This window comes from Myxocyprinus asiaticus, chromosome 9 (assembly GCF_019703515.2).
Source record: "Myxocyprinus asiaticus isolate MX2 ecotype Aquarium Trade chromosome 9, UBuf_Myxa_2, whole genome shotgun sequence".
NCBI classification, from domain to species: domain Eukaryota; kingdom Metazoa; phylum Chordata; class Actinopteri; order Cypriniformes; family Catostomidae; genus Myxocyprinus; species Myxocyprinus asiaticus.
The window spans coordinates 52,360,653-52,378,443 of NC_059352.1; the positions used below are offsets into that span (position 1 = coordinate 52,360,653).

General features: G+C 37.4%; 2 protein-coding genes across 2 annotated transcripts; one reads left to right on the top strand and one right to left on the bottom strand.

The window, feature by feature from the left end:
* Positions 1 to 1,552: 1,552 nt before the first annotated feature.
* LOC127446209 (endoplasmic reticulum resident protein 27) lies at positions 1,553 to 9,083 on the bottom strand. The gene is made up of 7 exons (XM_051706959.1): positions 8,958 to 9,083; positions 8,616 to 8,701; positions 7,792 to 7,929; positions 6,361 to 6,477; positions 3,947 to 4,072; positions 3,156 to 3,353; positions 1,553 to 1,633 (listed from the first exon to the last, which is right to left on the bottom strand). The coding sequence occupies exons 1-7, from the start codon at positions 9,013 to 9,015 to the stop codon at positions 1,589 to 1,591; spliced, it is 768 nt and encodes a 255-aa protein (XP_051562919.1). The 5' UTR covers positions 9,016 to 9,083; the 3' UTR covers positions 1,553 to 1,588.
* A 5,056-nt stretch (positions 9,084 to 14,139) lies between these two features.
* On the top strand, positions 14,140 to 17,412 carry LOC127446216 (retinal cone rhodopsin-sensitive cGMP 3',5'-cyclic phosphodiesterase subunit gamma). The gene is made up of 3 exons (XM_051706966.1): positions 14,140 to 14,234; positions 15,912 to 16,065; positions 16,832 to 17,412. The coding sequence occupies exons 2-3, from the start codon at positions 15,924 to 15,926 to the stop codon at positions 16,906 to 16,908; spliced, it is 219 nt and encodes a 72-aa protein (XP_051562926.1). The 5' UTR covers positions 14,140 to 14,234; positions 15,912 to 15,923; the 3' UTR covers positions 16,909 to 17,412.
* Positions 17,413 to 17,791: the final 379 nt, after the last annotated feature.

The following is a 17,791-nucleotide window of genomic DNA, read 5'->3' on the forward strand; positions in this document are numbered from 1 at the left end:
CAAGAGTGCTGTTACGGCAGGTTATCACAGTCAGACAATACAGCACGATTGCGAGTGTGATATTGCTTTTATACAACAGTTTAACGAACAAGTAAATAAATAACTGTTTATAAATAACTGCTGTTTTAACTCTGTTCCTCAGCTGTAGTGTTGTAGTTATCTGCTCCGAGCGATTGTGGAGTGATGCTACTTAGGACGCACAATTGAAACACTCACGTTCAAGTGTTGTGTTGTCAGAGAGAAAACATGGAGGACACCAGTTTCATTCTTGTATATTTCTTGGGGAACTCTTATTTTGACACAAACACAGAAGCGTTCATTCCCTACGCCATGTTGAAAGTTTATGTCTTCTCCCAACATGTGTTTGATAACACCATGTGTTGTGACTGTCAGCTGTGATCAGCAGTAATGCTGAAGCTGTTAGTTTAACTCTACTTCTCAGCTATAGTGTAGCAGTAATCATAGGTTATGGCGTGAAAGACAAGCCGATGACGACAATAATCTCACACACACTGACTGACGCCGCAGACTCTCAACATCAGCTCAACTCACTCATAGCACACACAAGACAGTCTTTTGATGCCACCTATTTTAATGTCACAGCAATGAATGAAAATCCCCACATCTACACGTTAGTTTGGAACGCCACGAACACACGTGGAGTGATACAAACAGTAAAGCATCCTAGTGCTGACACAAACTACTTTTTGTCAACTTTTTGGTTTGAAAAGTGTGACTGTGCAATTCTTTATTTCAAATAAATAACACTTGCTTTTATATTTTATTGTCTAATGCAATGATATTCGGCCATTTCAAGGCATTTCAAGTGTCCAAATACTTTTTGGGGCCACTGTACAGTATGAATAACAGCAGACACAAGATTCTGTCTGTCATAACCTCTCTTTGAGGACACTTCAGCTGCCTGTTATCCTGACAGTAATTCTTCTATAAGCTTCATGTCGCTCAAACGGTTTAGATGGATAAACAGAAACTCAATGTTTAGTTTCATAAATCCTGTTGTAATTGCCGTTTTCTGTTCAGTTAACGAAACCCGCTCATTATCCATATTCAGCACAGCTCAACAATCCAGACAGCTTTCAGCACATTTAGAGAATTCTGTATAAACTGCGTCTCTTTAATCGCAGCAGTTCCAGTTTACAGCTTCACAATGTGTCATATACACAACTATATATGTCACAGCCTGGGCAGTTGCTCTGTTTTTGTGTGTCAATCTAAATCTCCTTCTATTTGTTACTATTTGAATGTTCTGTTTCTTAGGTAATTACAGGTGTTGGTTGTGGATGTGATCAGGTCAGTGACTGACAGATAGAGACAAACAGATATTAACTCAGAGCTTCTCACAGTTTTCAGGTCAAGTTCCACCTAGTCCCTTTAATTATAAGAGCAACTTACATGTCTTTGAGCACATGCTTAAGGATCAGTGTGAGCCCTTTTTTAACTATATTTCATCAGTCCATTGACTGGCATGTTTATAAATCCTACAGTCCTTAATACTGTATCTTTTTAAAAACAGAATCAACTGAAGTCTGTATTGTGTTCAACATTTTTAATTAATTGACAGATCATGTTATAGTTCTGTCTTGTCTTCAGGTTTCTCAGCCTCGTTCTTATTCTGCAAGAGAGAAAAGACAGCCAGACACTCAGTTTGTTTAATGTGTAAACAGCAGTGTTGGGTAAATTACTCAAAAAAAGTAATCCACTACAAATAATTAATTACTTATCTCAAACTGTAATCAAATTACACTACTCATTAATTCATGGGGGAAGTAATCACATTATTAATTACTTGTACTTTCTAAAATGGTATTTCCACCCAACAAATTTAAAACACTGTCTATATTTCCTCATTCACTGACATCCTTCAGCTGTCACAGAAAAACAGACAGACATACATATTAACATCATTCATGTTGTAAATGTATTCTACATAAATCATATTGTTTTAGAAACGTACTTGTACAAGTAACTAAATTAATTAAAAGTCAGTAACTGTAATCTGAATACAAGAATTTTAAGTTCTTTTTACTATAAATTCTCCTCCCTGACCAGTAGGTGGCGATATGCATGAAGAATGCAAATTGGCAAAAACAAAAGAAGAAGAACTCTTAGGAGAGAATAAGGCTGTTTGAAAGTGGAGATTTATAGTAAAAAAAAAAAGGACTTCAATATTGATTTGTTTCTCACCCACACCTATCATATCACTTCTGAAGACATGGATTAAACCACTGGAGTCTTATGGATTACTTTTATGCTGACTTTATGTGCTTTTTGGAGCTTCAAAGTTCTGGTCACCATTCACTTGCATTGTATGGACCTACAGAGCTGAAATATTCTTCTAAAAATCTTAATTTGTGTTCTGCAGAAGAAAGAAAGTCCTACACATCTGGGATGGCATGAGGGTGAGTAAATGATGAGAGCATTTACATGTTTGGGTGAACTATCCCTTTAAATGTGATGCGTTATAGTAAAAATGTAATTTGTAAACAGGTGAAAATCTGTTATGCATTTCATTAAATGATAAATCAAAGTGAGCTGCATTTGCATGATATTATTTGCATGAACAGGCCCAGACTGAATTTGCAGGTGTTTTTCAATTTTCTGTGCTGATTCTGAGAGTAAATCTGCAAAATTCATCAGAATACATTTAAACATGGTCAAATGTGTTAATGAGAGGACTCTTATTGATAACTGAAAGCTTTATAAAAATGAACCTAATATTTAATAAATAAACACACGGGGGTTGTGTAGAAACTTGTGCATGACGGGCGTTCAGGTTTTGCGGAAATCTATGGAAATTTCTGTAGAACTCTGCGCACACAGATTCAATATAGGCCAGATCATAACTTATGAAATAATACTGACCAGTAAACATGTATGAGTGACTTTTGCAACCCAAACCATTCTCAAGAGAAACATTTCCTTTATTTCCATTTCCTTTATTAAAATAGTGTTGTGCAGAAGGCTAGCTAAAATGTAAGACCTGTATTGTATCGATTTGAAATTCTGCTTGTTGATTGGTTGGTCTTTATGGGAATAAAAGTTGTACCATTTCTTATAGAACATAATATCTTACGATTTCGCCATCTTGTATGCATTATTACGCATTTTCATGAAACTATGTTGGACAACCTCACCTGTAAGTCTCCGCTCAGGAAGGAATCGCAGAAGCTCTGCACACGCTCAGTAGATATTTCACCCTTCGGCATCAACCACTTCTTGTCTGAGTTGCCATCATAAATGCCAACACGCGGCAGGTCACGTGACTTCAGACCGAAGAATTCCAGCGCGCGGTCGTTTGATTTTTCTCTTCCGTTTACCAGCACAAACAGCATCTGCATTTCACAAAAGACATATAAACATCTGCTGTAAAATCACAGCGACATAAAGCAAAGGTAAAAGACAACAGGACGGCAAACAGGCAGAATATTTGCTTTGCTCTAAGATAATTCAAAGTACGTTATGTTACGACAGATGCATTTACGGTAAATTGGTCAGTAACTGATTGTCATAATACTTTGAAAATGTTTTGATGACTTCAAGATCTTCATACGATTGGCCTAGAAAGTTGACAGTTACACTTTTTCCAACAATACAGAGTCTCTTATAAGATCCTTCTTGGTACCTTCACGCAACTATATGTAGCCTGCAACAAAACAAGAAACTTCTCCAACGGTCTCACACACAGCCAGTATTGAATACTGCATATTTAAAGTTCTGGAAAGACTGTGGAAATATTCTGGAATGTGTGAGTCATGAGCTGGGAATATTAGGGTCAGTGGAGTTGTTGTGTAATCAGTTCACACGCTTTTAATCTCATTAGAGAATGAAACAGTGAGACTTCACCCCAACATACTCTTAACACTTTAATCGTCAATTAGGTGAGGTAAAACTCATCCCTGAGGTTATTTCAGCATCTGTTTATTACCTTGCCAGAGTATTTTGGTGCGATCGCTCTCAGTCGCTCCTGTAGCTGTTTAAAGTCAGAGCTCCCTTTGTTGGCCAAGAGCAGGAGGTGCGTCTTCACGTCTGACTGAAACAGACCCACCGCAGACTGACCGACACAGAAAAACATTCACACAATGAAATATGTACAACACCTTCTGCTTCCTGTGAAAAACACTGAATTTATTGTGAATCGTCGTTCATTTAGCGTTTGATCTAAATTAATGGGTGGGCGAAATATTCACAATTCAATACGGTTTTGTTGCAACGTCGTTAATATCGCGACGATTATGCCGAATTCAGTTCCTCACATCATTAGACTAGTTTTACAACTCACGAGTAGCCTGTGAGAGTTTACTATGACTGAAACGTCGCCAAAAGTCAGTTCCGTGAATCAGTTCAACCTGTTCATTTCAATGAATCGATTTAAAGCTCTGATTTCACGAATCGTTCAAATCACACAAACATTTTCACAATGTATCCGTGTCATTTTTCACATAGGTCTAGTAAAAATGTTTTAAAAAAAGTAAAGGCAAAGGGATGAAGGTAAATATTAGCCACTGTTGATTGCTTGTTGTGTAGCCTGTATTAACATATATAACTTGCTATGTTTCTCTTTTGTAGGTTGCTTTGGATAAAAGCATCTGCTTAATGACTAAATGTTAGGCTTGGGATCAATGCCTTTTGCACTCATCGATAATCGGAAGATTTTCACGATGATTATCGATTTATATCTGGATTGTTTCAGATATAAATAAGGCTGCTCATTGCACAATAGTCTTTGTGTTCTCAGTTATATTTCTCAAAATAACTTTGCAAAAGTGTGAGCAGCAGAGTAAATTAAAGGGGGCTGCACACCGGACGAGTGTAACTCACATAGTTTTCCATTAAAGTCAACCCAAATCATTATCAAAGGACAAAGATTATTTACTCTAGTCATCAGTAGATGATTTATTGTGTATTTGCATCTTCCATATAGCCTATGTGGCACTCCTGTTCTACCTGCTCTGTGCGGGACTCGAACTAGCGTCTCTGGCATGGGAAGCGGGTGCGCTAACAAGGAGGCTACAGCCTCTAGCATCAGTCGCTAGTGCACCTCTTGAGGAGAGTGAGGTTTATACACATTGCACAGCTATCTATCAGCTGGCTCCCATTACACCTACACAATGTATTTTCAGTTACAAGTATGTCTTTTTGTGGTTTGATGGCTTGAATAAAACCTCTTCAAAGATTCATACAGAGAAATTGCATAATAAATTCAAATCGTTCACTTTTTGCAGTTCAGTTTCACAGTTTCATACACTAACCTGCAAACTCTTAATCGTCACTTTCATTCTTGAAGGAGTACAAAAACCTTCGTAACTTTTGTGTGTATGCGTCCTGTGCAAGGAGCTCTAAAATACTCATCCTATGTTGTGATACCGGTGCCCTGTGACCCGTTTCAGTAAATGTATCACCCCCTTGTGGTCTCCCAACGCTATTACGCCAGACATTCAGGAGAAGCCAAACTGAGTGAATTGGAAAGTACGCAAATAAGGCTTCTAATTTAAATGTCGGCTAATGTTACTATATCTATGGAGTCCCTTAGAGGACAGAGCAGGAATTTTTTCCTGAAATAGCTTTACGTTCCCTTGCAATAAATTAACCATGGTTTTACTAAAATAACCATATAAAATATGATGTGGCCTTGATTTTCGTAGTAAAACCTTAGTACAGGAAAACAAAAACTATGGTAATAAAAATCATAATTTTGTGGTTAAACTATAATTTTGTGTATTAATCTATAGTAAAACTATAGTTAAACTATGATATTTGCATAGTAAAACCATGATACCCGCAAAAGTATGATTTTATTCCTATAGTTTATTTATTTATTTATTTATTTTTCTGTGTTTTCACAACGAATATTATGGTTAAAATATGATTACTGTAGTAAAAACATGTTAAATTTATTGTGTGGGAATGCAAAACTATTTCAGAAAAAAAATTCTCGCCCTGTCCTCTCAGGGGCTCCGTATATATATTGATGTATCGATAAAATAACGTGCCGATCAATAATCGATATATCGATATTTTATGACATGCCTACTAAATGTAAATGTATATTTGTGCATGTAAATGAAAATAATTTTATATTGTGCTTTAGAAAAAAACAGTGTGGGACAACATGCCTTTTTAAATTTTAAATAGATTTTTTACCCATATTTTACTTGCATTAAACACACCCTTCTCAGCCATTTCAGAGCAAATACACATTAAGATTTATACTGAATATCATCAAAAGGAGTTTAATTAAATTTATATAATTACAATATTAATATTATAATTATATAATACCATTTTATATAAGCAGATTAACATTACAAAGCTACAAGAAGAGAAGATGATTCAAGATACCGCTTGATTGTATTCTGTGATGTAACGAATGTTATTAATGGTCATAAAGCGCACGAGTCCATCGGCGTCCACTTTATTGGCCTTTGACAGCTGCAGGTGCTCCTGATGAAGATCAGCCTGTAACAAACAAACAAACACACACACACACACACACACACACACACACACACACAAATACACAGTGCATCTCTAAACATCTCTAAATCTTTCTTATATATCTTATACACTGATGAGCCAAAACATTATGACCACATGCCTAATATGCTGTTGGTCCTCCGTGTGCTGCAAAAACAGTGCCAACCCGCTGAGGCATGGACTCTACAAGACCCCTGAAGGTGTCCTGTGGTATCTGGCACCAAGACATTAGCAGCAGATCCTTCAAGTCCTGTAAGTTGTGAGGTGGAGCCGCCATGGATCGGACTTGTTGGTCCAGCACATTCCACAGATGCTCAATCGGATTGAGATCTGGGTAATTTGGAGGCCATGGCAACACCTTGAACTCTTCATCATGTTCCTCAAACCATTCCTGAACATTGTGTGCAGTGTGGCAGGGTGCATTATCCTGCTGAAAGAGACCACTGCCATCAGGGAACACCACTGACATGAAGGGGTGTACTTGGTCTGCAATGATGTTTAGGTAGGTGGTACATGTCAAATTGACGTCCATATGAATGGCCAGACCCAGGATTTCCTAGCAGAACATTGCCCAGAGCATCACACTCTCTCTACTGGCTTGTCGTTTTCCCACAGTGCATCCTGGTGCCATCACTTCCCTAGGTTAACGGTTAGTCCACGTGATGTAAAAGAAAATGGGACTCATTGGACCATGCGACCCTCTTCCACTGCTCCAAGGTCCAGTTCCGATGCTTGCATGCCCATTGTAGGCATTTCCGGCAGGGGTCATCATGGGCACTCTGACTGGCCTGCGGCTACGCAGCCCCATATGCAGCAGGGTGTGATGCACTGTGTGTGTGTGACATATTCCTCCCATAACCATCGTTAAAATTTTCTGTGACTTGTGCCACTAGATGGGATAGCCTTCGTTTTCCTCGTGCATCGATGAGCCTTGGGTACCCAACACCCTGTCGCTGGTTTGTGGTTTGTTCCTCCGCGGACTAGTATCGGTAGGTACTCACCACTGCTGACCGGGAGCACCACACAAGCCTTGCTGTTTCAGAGATGCTCTGACCCAGTTGTCTGGTCATAACAATTTGGCCCTTGTCAAAGTCACTCAGGTCTTCTGCCCATTTCTCCTGCATTCAACATGTTGACTACGAGAACTGATTGTTCACTTATCATCTAATCTACCCAGACCTTGACATGTGGCCTTGTTAGGAGATGATCAACATTATTCGATTCACCTGTGAGGGGTCATAATGCTTTGGCTCATCGGTATATACAGTATATAGGCACAAACGTTAGGTGTTTTACCTTCCTGAAGATGGAGATGGTGTCAGAGGTGATATTGTATTTGGCCCAAACTTCCTTTTCACTGCACAGAGAGACAGGAAGTGGCCTCATCTCTTTAGCAACAGCCAAAAACTCTTTATATCCAAGAGCTTCATCAGTCTGAAAGAGTATATAAACAATATGGGTTTTTTAAAAACAGATATCTAGAGTGCAATACAAAACTGATATATATATATATATATATATATATATATATATATATATATATATATATATATATATATATATATACATACATACAATTTAATGACAGCAATTGAGACGTACACAAAATGTAAAATTCACATATCACACAAGATTTACTCAAAGCTCTCTGAAAAACATTTAACTTATTCGATGTGGCCGATATATGTCTATGACAATTCACAACAACTAACACACATAAACACTCTTTAGATATGAGTTTTGGTTACTGGCACGTCAGATGATGAAATATAATCCCTGCTACTCAAAAGATGAATGAAACTACAGTGAAACTGAGTTCTGTCTGGTCTGAGGGTCATGTCAGGCTGCACTCATGTTTGTTTATGGAGTGCTGAAGATGCCAGAGACGCTCCCACATTCCTGCCCTATTCCTCCTCTGCTCTTCCAGTTGGGCCAAAGGACACGACATGCTGGGATGCCTCAACTTCACGACAGCAGGCCAAATTTGTGGCCATGACCAAAAAAGTCACATACTGAGGTACCAGTAGAGACTCTCCCAACCAGAACATTTTAGCTCCTTTTTTTGTCATTCTGACAATAACACCCCTTAAGAGGAACTCTTGCTATTCCATCACACACACCTCAAAGAACCCGATTACAGCCACCTCAACTGAGTCAATGAAGGCCTCGGCCGCAGTAACATCATTGAGTCTGGGGAGGGCACTGTCTGCAGGAGGTACAAATCAACAGTCATCTGTTAGACTTTAACACAGCTGTGAAACAATGTCAAAATAATGCCCTGTTTGCACTGAAGGATGCAGAAAATGCATCACAATTATGATTCATTTCTTTACACATCTAACCGCCATAAATATTTACTGGTTTATGAAAACTATTCTCATGGCATTTCTGCAAGACCAGCTCTGCTTTACCAGTTTACAAGAGGACAGAACTGATATACTGTATATGAGTGAACACCTTACCTTTATCCTCTTCAGCGAGGCACACACTAAATAAACACAAAACAAAGAAAACGATCATGTTGACTGAGAGAACAGAGTAAAAGAAGGTCTTGCCCGTCTCTTGAGTTCTTGTATGTCAGGGGCCCCATCCGCTGGTCACATGATTGTTTCGGCTGGCATTGATTGGTGGAGGCGTGTGAAACGGGCAGGTGTGCTGTTCACAGATTACGTGTCACTGTAGACATGCATGTTGCATTTTTCAGAATGAAACCACTTTTAAAATAGTCTTTGAAGCTAGTTTGAACAAATTCGGTCTCTATAAAAGTCACAGTGGGACATCAGTTAGCTTCAGTAATACTATGAAGGTAAATTAGAGAATAAAAGATTTGCGTGTGTAGAGACAGATTTGTGAAAGCGTAAATCAAATTGCAAGCGAAAAGAAAAATTGCATGAGCACAGAATGTTTTGTAAAGGTATAAATGAAGTTGCTAGCATAAGAAAAAAAGATTTGCAATATTTTAATGCTTTGTATGTGTATAATTCATGTATTGTGAATCTGTACTTTATATTAACACAAAATAAATTTGACCTGTATTCTTCTGAATTCCTTTTTTTCACACTTACACTTTTGCCACTTTTTTCCCCACCTAAACATTGCCAAAAACATTGCAAACATGCCATCAGTGGTATACAAGCAAACAAAAGGTGTCCTGAACAGCAAAACAGACTGACCACGTCAAGTCAGTCAGTCTAGAAATAATCTGATATCCATTGTTTTGTCTTCCTTTTTGTTCAAAAGAGTTTTGCTTCTTTTTACCAAATTAAATTACATTTATTTATTTTTTTTACCTGTTGAGCTCTCACCTGATTGGTTAAAGGAATATTCTGGGTTCAATTCAAGTTAAGATCAATCGACAGCATTTGTGTCATAATGCTGATTACCGCAAAAGTTTATTTCAACTCGTCCCTCCTTTTCTTTAAATAAAAGCACAAATGTGTGTTCCAGTGAGACAGTTACAATGGAAGTCAATGGGGTCAATCTGTAAACATTAAAATACTCACTGTTTCAAAAGTATAGACACAAGACATAAACAATATGTGTGTTAACATGATTTTACTGTGATTAAGATCACTTACTAACCACATCTATGTAACTAACCTTTTTCTGTTAACCCTAAAACGATGGAAAATATGATTTTAAACAACTTTACAGTTCAAATAATACACAAGTTTTAACAGAAGAATTCATGTAACAGTTTTTATAAAATTATAAGCTTCGGGGGGTCTGGGTATCTCAGCGAGTATTGACGCTGACTATCACACCTGGAGTCATGAGTTTGAATCCAGGGTGTGCTGAGTGACTCCAGCCAGGTCTTCTAAGCAACCAAATTGGCCCGGTTGCTAGGGAGGGTAGAGTCACATGGGGTAACCTCCTTGTGGTCGTGATTAGTGGTTCTCGCTCTCAATGGGGCGTGTGGTAAGTTGTGCGTGGATCACGGAGAGTAGCATGAGCCTCCACATGCTGTGAGTCTCCGCGGTGTCATGCACATTGAGTCACGTGCTTTTATTGTGTGTTCCAAGTTGAGCCGACACCATTTACTAATAAATATGAGTCTCAGTATGGTGTTCAAATGTTTCTTTGCGTTGCTGTTCATTATTTTAATTATATTTTTCATTACTTTTAATTATCATTACTGGATGAATGGATGGAATTTGCTAGATAGATAGATATACAGACAGACAGACAGACAGACAGACAGATAGATAGACAGAGAGACAGACAGACAGGCAGATCGGACAGACAGGCAGACAGACAGACAGACAGACAAACAGACAGGCAGGCAGGCAGACACACAGACAGACAGATAGATAGACAGACAGCTAGCTAGACAGACAGACAGACAGACAGTCAGACAGCTAGCTAGCTAGACAGACAGACAGAGAGATAGACAGACAGACAGACAGACAGGCCGATCGGACAGATGGGCGGATGGACAGACAGACAGACAGACAGACAGATAGATAGATAGATAGATAGATAGATAGACAGACAGACAGACAGACAGGCCGATCGGACAGATGGATGGATGGACAGACAGACAGACAGACAGATAGATAGACAGACAGACAGACAGACAGACAGATAGATCGATAGATAGATAGACAGACAGACAGACAGGCCGATCGGACAGATGGATGGATGGACAGACAGACAGACAGACAGACAGACAGACAGATAGATAGATAGATAGATAGATAGATAGATAGATAGACAGACAGACAAACAGACAGACAGACAGATAGACAGACAGATAGACAGATAGATAGATGGACAGACAGACAGACAGATAGATAGACAGACAGACAGACAGACAGATAGATAGATAGACAGACAGACAGACAGACAGATAGATAGATAGACAGACAGATAGACAGATAGACAGACAGATAGACAGATAGATAGATAGATAGATAGACAGATAGACAGACAGATAGACAGATAGATAGATAGATAGATAGATAGATAGATAGACAGACAGACAGACAGACAGACAGATAGATAGATAGACAGACAGATAGACAGATAGACAGACAGATAGATAGATAGATAGACAGATAGACAGACAGATAGACAGATAGATAGATAGATAGATAGATTGGACGGATGGAGACAGATAACTTTCAGTTCATATCTCAATCTCTCTACATATTCACTGTTTCTGTTTTGTTTTTGTTTTTTTTAAGAAATGTTGTTTGAACTGTTATTCAAATTACTTAATTTAAATGAGCAATAACACAAAACTTTGACTCCTAAACAACACAGCAGCCAGATTTAATACAACAGTGTTTACACTCTGTAAGATATACAGTGTTATACAGACAGGTTTGTGAGGGTTACTTTTGAAATCTATTCCACTACAGATTACAGAATACATGCTGTAAAATGTAATTTGTAACATATTCCATTAGATTACTCAAGATCAGTAAAGTAATCTAAATACTTTGGATTACTTCTTCAGCACTGGTAGATTTTTTCACTTGTTTTGACTATAAAAACTCTGCCAGTACAGTAAGACAAAATACACGTTAAAAATACATTCTCTGAAAAACCCAAATATCTTATGCAGTGTTGTTTCTGAAACAAGATCAATCTAATTGATCTTGTTTTAAGGATTTTTAGATATTTTTACAGGAAAACAATACAAAAATTATCATCAAGAATATGATTTATGCCGTAATATCAAAGGTCTTACTAGAAAAAAACAATGATGTAACGTGAATTTTCTTGATAAATAAATATGATCGTATCTGGTAACATGTTCATGTAAAATGGCTAGAAATAGCATTTTATCTTAGCGTAAAGCTGACAATTTACACAAGGTTTATTTCTATTTCTTCTGCTCCAAACTTACTTCAAACGTACTTCTCTGTCTGCTCGTATGAATGTAACACATCATAAGAAAGTGTTTCACCGCTGTTCAAATGCACTTTGGATCACATCATTTATATGTATAAATGTTTTCCATCTGAAAGGACTAAATATTAAATGAAACAAATGACAATAAAATGCAAAGTAATCTCTTCAGTAATCTAAATACTTTTTGAATGTAACTGTATTCTAATTATCAATGATTTAAATTGTAACTGTAGTGGAATACAGTTACTTATATTTTTCATTTTAAATACGTAATCCCGTTACATGTATTCCGTTACTCCCCAACCCTGGATACAGTACACATGCTTTGAGTTAAACAGGTTCAGTTCAGGATAGATTAAGAAGAGCAACAATCTCTTCTCACTAAAGACTCTAAAGACTCAGGATTTAAATCAGAGGTAATTCTCAGCACAGGATTACAAACTGTTTTCATATCAACACAAGTTATACAACATTTTACCTACAGGAAAGTTCAGAGTCACAGATCACATTCATTTATCAGCTGCTGAAGGACCTACATCATCATCATCAACATCATCACCACTAATCTTGCTGAAAATGTTTGATTTATGCAAAAGATAAATCAGTGTTTTTCATAAACATTAGATCTCAGAAGATGTTAATTACAGTATCTTTATCAGCCTAAATTGCTCTAATATCTCAAATCTAATGCAAATATCATAAATGCCTCATCAGGGAGTATAGATCTGTTTGAATGTCAAATGTGAAGATGATATTAAATATAATGCTCTTATAAGACATGCATCACTGTTGCCAATGCTCAGAAATGGTATTTTCAAAACACCCAACTCCACTCACATTTTCTTTAGGAATAAAAAAAACAACTACTTTCTTCATGATAAAACAAATAAAGATTGCTAAAACATGACAACATGAAAGTAACATACATGTAAAAAATCACCAAACAGATGTGAGAAAATTCCAGTATGTTAATGAGGTGAGAGCTAATTACATAAACACACCACTGCCGTCACCACAGCCAATCAGGATTGTGGATTAGTGCTGCTCATCTTGTTATTCTTTCATTAGTACAGTTCAGCTATAACCACATGTTTGAAGATCATGGTAATCAGGTGTGTGTTTCTCAAAATATCAGCTGATGGTTATTTTAGCAGCCCTGAGATAAAAATATATGTGAGCGGCAAATTGAGCTTTACACTTGAGCTGACGGGTCACAGGTCACACTCACTGTCCTGAGATCAGCTGTGAAAACATCTCATGAACCTGATGAAAAATACCATGAACTCACAGAACTGGAACATGAGGATTTCTTTTATAATAAGGGGAAGATCGAACAAAGACAGAACAAACATGCAGATAGCAAAACCATTAAAGCTACAAGACAGAAAAAAAAATATGTTATTTGATGATAATCAGTAAATAAGGACAATCATTTAAACATATAGTTGATGCAAAATGATCAGGCCAAATATCCATAGAAAAGATCATGCAATCCAAATGACTTCCAAAATCCAAAAAACACATCGCCTATCAAACTGATTTGAACAGACATTCTCCATAGTTCTTCCATATGTCTGTGCTCATGTGTGTTTGCCATTGATATAAATGTCAGTCAGACACACAGCATATGTTATAAACAAACACACGTTCTTACACGTTTGTCCACAACATCACCAGAATAGCCTGAAGTGCCTCAAATCCTCTAAATGTCAATCTTTAGATCCCTCTATCTATTTCTGTAGTAGGAGTTTAAGGATGAGAGGATTAGTCAAGCGCTATAAAAGCGGCCGGCAAACAGACTGGACACAAGCTCAAACTGAGACATCGAGAAGAATCTGAGAAGAGAACAATCCAGAGAACCTGAAGACTTCCAGAACACGGTAAGAGACTCATCATCACACCACAGATCATTGATCTGAGACAGAACAACTGAGATGGATAGAGTCTCAAATACAATGCACTGAGAAAGCTCAGTTTATAGTCATTTAGATGATATACTGTAGTGTTACTGAGACAGAATGATCTACTGAGAGCAGAACACTCAGGACTGAAGATTCAGAACAGAAAGTTCCAGAGAAAGGAATATGGTCACGGCAAAAGAGCATCATTAGGCACTATCTAGCACAGCCATGAGTGCATTATTGCTATTATAAAACGACTACTACATATTATATAACGGATAGTTCCGGTCCTGGATGTTGATTGGTCAACAGTCATGTTTTATTCATGATAAATCACAGCTCTGACCTCTTCACAGAACTTCTATTTGTATCACTCCGCAGCACTCATAGCTGACAGTTATTCTTGGTCTATATTATTCAGGGACTATATTTTCTGGGGGAAGGATGGAGTGATTTTAGCCACTCTACTTCCACTGAGCCATTGGATTAGCCACACCCCCTCTTTCCAAAACCCGAACTCCAAAGATACCAAAATGAGCTTTATTGAGACCGACATTGTGCAGAAACGGTTGTTAAAGACAACAGCAGTAAAATAGCGCCCTCAACTGACAACTGTTATGAACAACATGGCATAAAATGGCATTAAGCCTCAATAATTCACTGCAGCTACAATACTATGAGAACACGTAAAATGATTGACAGGTAGAAAGTGTCAGAGACTGCGGACACATATTTGTTTGTTGTTTACAGAGTCTAGAGCTGTCACAGAGACCGATGAGATATCTCACAATGCTAATTTCAGTGATATCTTTCAGGGAGTAAGACATTTTTTGAATACCTTTCCATGAAAAATTATTTAATTATATTAAATTAATGATTTTACTTACAAAACATAAAATTGAAATGAACATCTGTGTCCTTAATATTTTTATTATGTTGTGACCATTTTATAAAAGCAATAAGGTACTCAAGACTGTTCCATATTGTAAAAATATTAGTCACGCTTAGTGTTGTGCCTAACAATGCCCTTCAGCCGTGACTATATTCATAATATAGCACAGCCTCTCATGCCTTATTGCTTAATTAAAAATATTAAGGACATACATTTTCATTAAAACATTATTTTATTAATCAAATTAACTAGGTTGCATCCTTCTGCTAAAAGATATAGTTCTAAATGGAGGTTAATAGTTGTTCTCTATGGGTGCTTTTCAGTTTCAAGATAAAATTTAGCTACAATAAACATTCTACTGTTAAAATTTATTTTAGGCAAAGACAGATTGGACAAAGTAGCTCTGACACATTTCTGACAGATTAAGGCTATGCTAAATGTGATGCTAATGCCTGGAATTAGGGCTATGAGATTATGTAAACATCTTATTATTCACACTGTATATTATATCACACGGCAAATACATGTTGGTAAATAAACTAGCTAACTGTGCAACCAGTGGATTAGGATTAACAAAATCCCAAAATAGCAAGATTAACAGATAATCTGCTGAGGACATCAGTAAGGAGTGAGAAAAGGTGAAAGACCAGATGAGGAGAGGATTAAAGATCTAAAGGCGAGAAATGCAAAACAGTGACTAATCAAATCGAATCAAAGAGCTGATTTACAGAAAGATGGTAAAATCACAGTTGTTTTCACTCTAGTAAATAGAAGAAATGGATGCCCCAGCACCAGCAGACAAGAAGGGACCCCCCAGGTTCAAGCAAAGGACCACTCGCACCTTCAAGAGCAAGGCCCCCAAACCTGGCCAGAAGGGTTTTGGAGATGACATCCCTGGAATGGAGGGTCTTGGCACAGGTAACTCACATTAGTCTCTTAATCTCATTGGAATATCAAGGGAAAACTAAAAAATCAACACAGCTATAGAGCTGTTCAGGTTGTAGTCCAAAACCTGGAAGACGGGATCTTTTAAATAGTTGTTTGAGATTTCTTCAAGTAAAGAAAATTACTTGAAGAGACTTTCACATTTTGTTCTAGAACATAAATAATACACAGTCATACCTCAAATTTTAATGTTGAAGCTACTGTGTTTTTTTAAAGTGCATTTCGTCACCAGAATGCTAATTAAGGACTACAACTCCCATCAGCATGTGAGCTACGTGCTTTATGAAATGCACAACTGTTGTAGTCCTTATTTAGCGACGGGTTAGCAACATGCATTTTTAAAAGACACAGGGGCTTCAAAATCCATAATTGAGAAATGGCTGTGTGTAATTTACTGTATGTTCTAGAACAAAATGTGAAAGTCTCTTTCTCTTATTTTGAAAATCCCTATTCTAAAAACCAACGAGGGAACCCATTCATGGCAGAGCAGCTCTATTGGCCATTGCAGTAGTGTTTATTACAGTGCCCATGTTTGTAGCAACCATGTTTCAGTCCATTTCTATTGGCTTTGAAGTCATCTATATACAATATTCAAATCAACTTCTGACTAAATCTTCTATAGGAGATATGTCAACAGAAGATACCAATCTGTGCTCGTCAAGCCATTTCATGGCTTCTTTAAATAAATGAAAATATTAGATGTCTTATAAATTCTCTTTTCTCTGTTTTTTTTACACAGACATCACTGTGATCTGCCCATGGGAGGCTTTTGGCGACATGGAGCTCAGTGATCTGGCGAAATATGGAATCGTGTAGTCGTCTTCCTCTCCTTTTCTTCTGCCACCCCCGTCATTAATTGACAACCAGCTTGTAGAATCATCTATCATGAATCGTACTGAAATACAAACCAGCAGACGATCCAATCTCAAACCAACATAGGAACTTCAGACTTCCACAGGATGGGATTTAATTAAATCAATCTGTTTGAAAAACAGGAAAAATGGCATAGTTTCTCTCTACTTCTGAGCTGATGCTCTTAAAGTCTACATGTAAAGCTCTTCCATTTTGGTCAGGCATCACTGGAGCTCTCAGGAGGAGGAATTGATTTTAAAATGCTGCAATATCCTTCAGCCGCTCTCCCTCTCTCCTAATATTCTATCTAAACACAGCACTTTATGTACAAATCAACTTTTGGTTTTTTTGAACGGTAAATATGAATGTGTTTGTGTCTGAATCAAGTCATCATGGATAATGAGCTGATCACAATGAAACCCATTAATCTGGGGGTAGAACACACAAAATAAATGTCAATCTTCCAAATCTGTGTGGTGAGCATTTTCTGACAAAAACTCCTTAAACAGGGTCCATTAATGGGACACAGATATCAAACAGTCCAAGACACAGATTTCACTCCATAATTTCAAAAGAGATTTATATGTTTAAATATGAACTTAGTTATAACCTACGAAAATGTCCAATGTGGAACATCTAGGTTCAATAAAAATCCCTTAAATATAAGACATGTTTGGCATAAAGAAAAAACTATCCAACAAATACCATTCTTACCATGTAAATACTAATATAGCTCACTTTTATTTTTGTTAGGGTTTAATCAGCATTGTAGAGGCAAAAGACTCATACTAAAGCTTGGCCTGTCGGGAGTTCCTTTATGAACCATTTCTAAGAGGAAACATGACTG

What these genes read in the sequence shown, in the direction of transcription:
- LOC127446209 (XM_051706959.1), bottom strand. Translation starts at nt 9,015, where the DNA reads ATGATCGTTTTCTTTGTTTTGTGTTTATTTAGTGTGTGCCTCGCTGAA. An exon ending in CCATCTCCATCTTCAGGAAG is followed by an intron (nt 6,478 to 7,791) that starts GTAAAACACCTA and finishes TGTTTGTTACAG; the next exon opens with GCTGATCTTCATCAGGAGCA. An exon ending in TCCTGAGCGGAGACTTACAG is followed by an intron (nt 1,634 to 3,155) that starts GTGAGGTTGTCC and finishes TCTCTCTTGCAG; the next exon opens with AATAAGAACGAGGCTGAGAA.
- LOC127446216 (XM_051706966.1), top strand. Translation starts at nt 15,924, where the DNA reads ATGGATGCCCCAGCACCAGCAGACAAGAAGGGACCCCCCAGGTTCAAG. An exon ending in AATGGAGGGTCTTGGCACAG is followed by an intron (nt 16,066 to 16,831) that starts GTAACTCACATT and finishes TTTTTTACACAG; the next exon opens with ACATCACTGTGATCTGCCCA.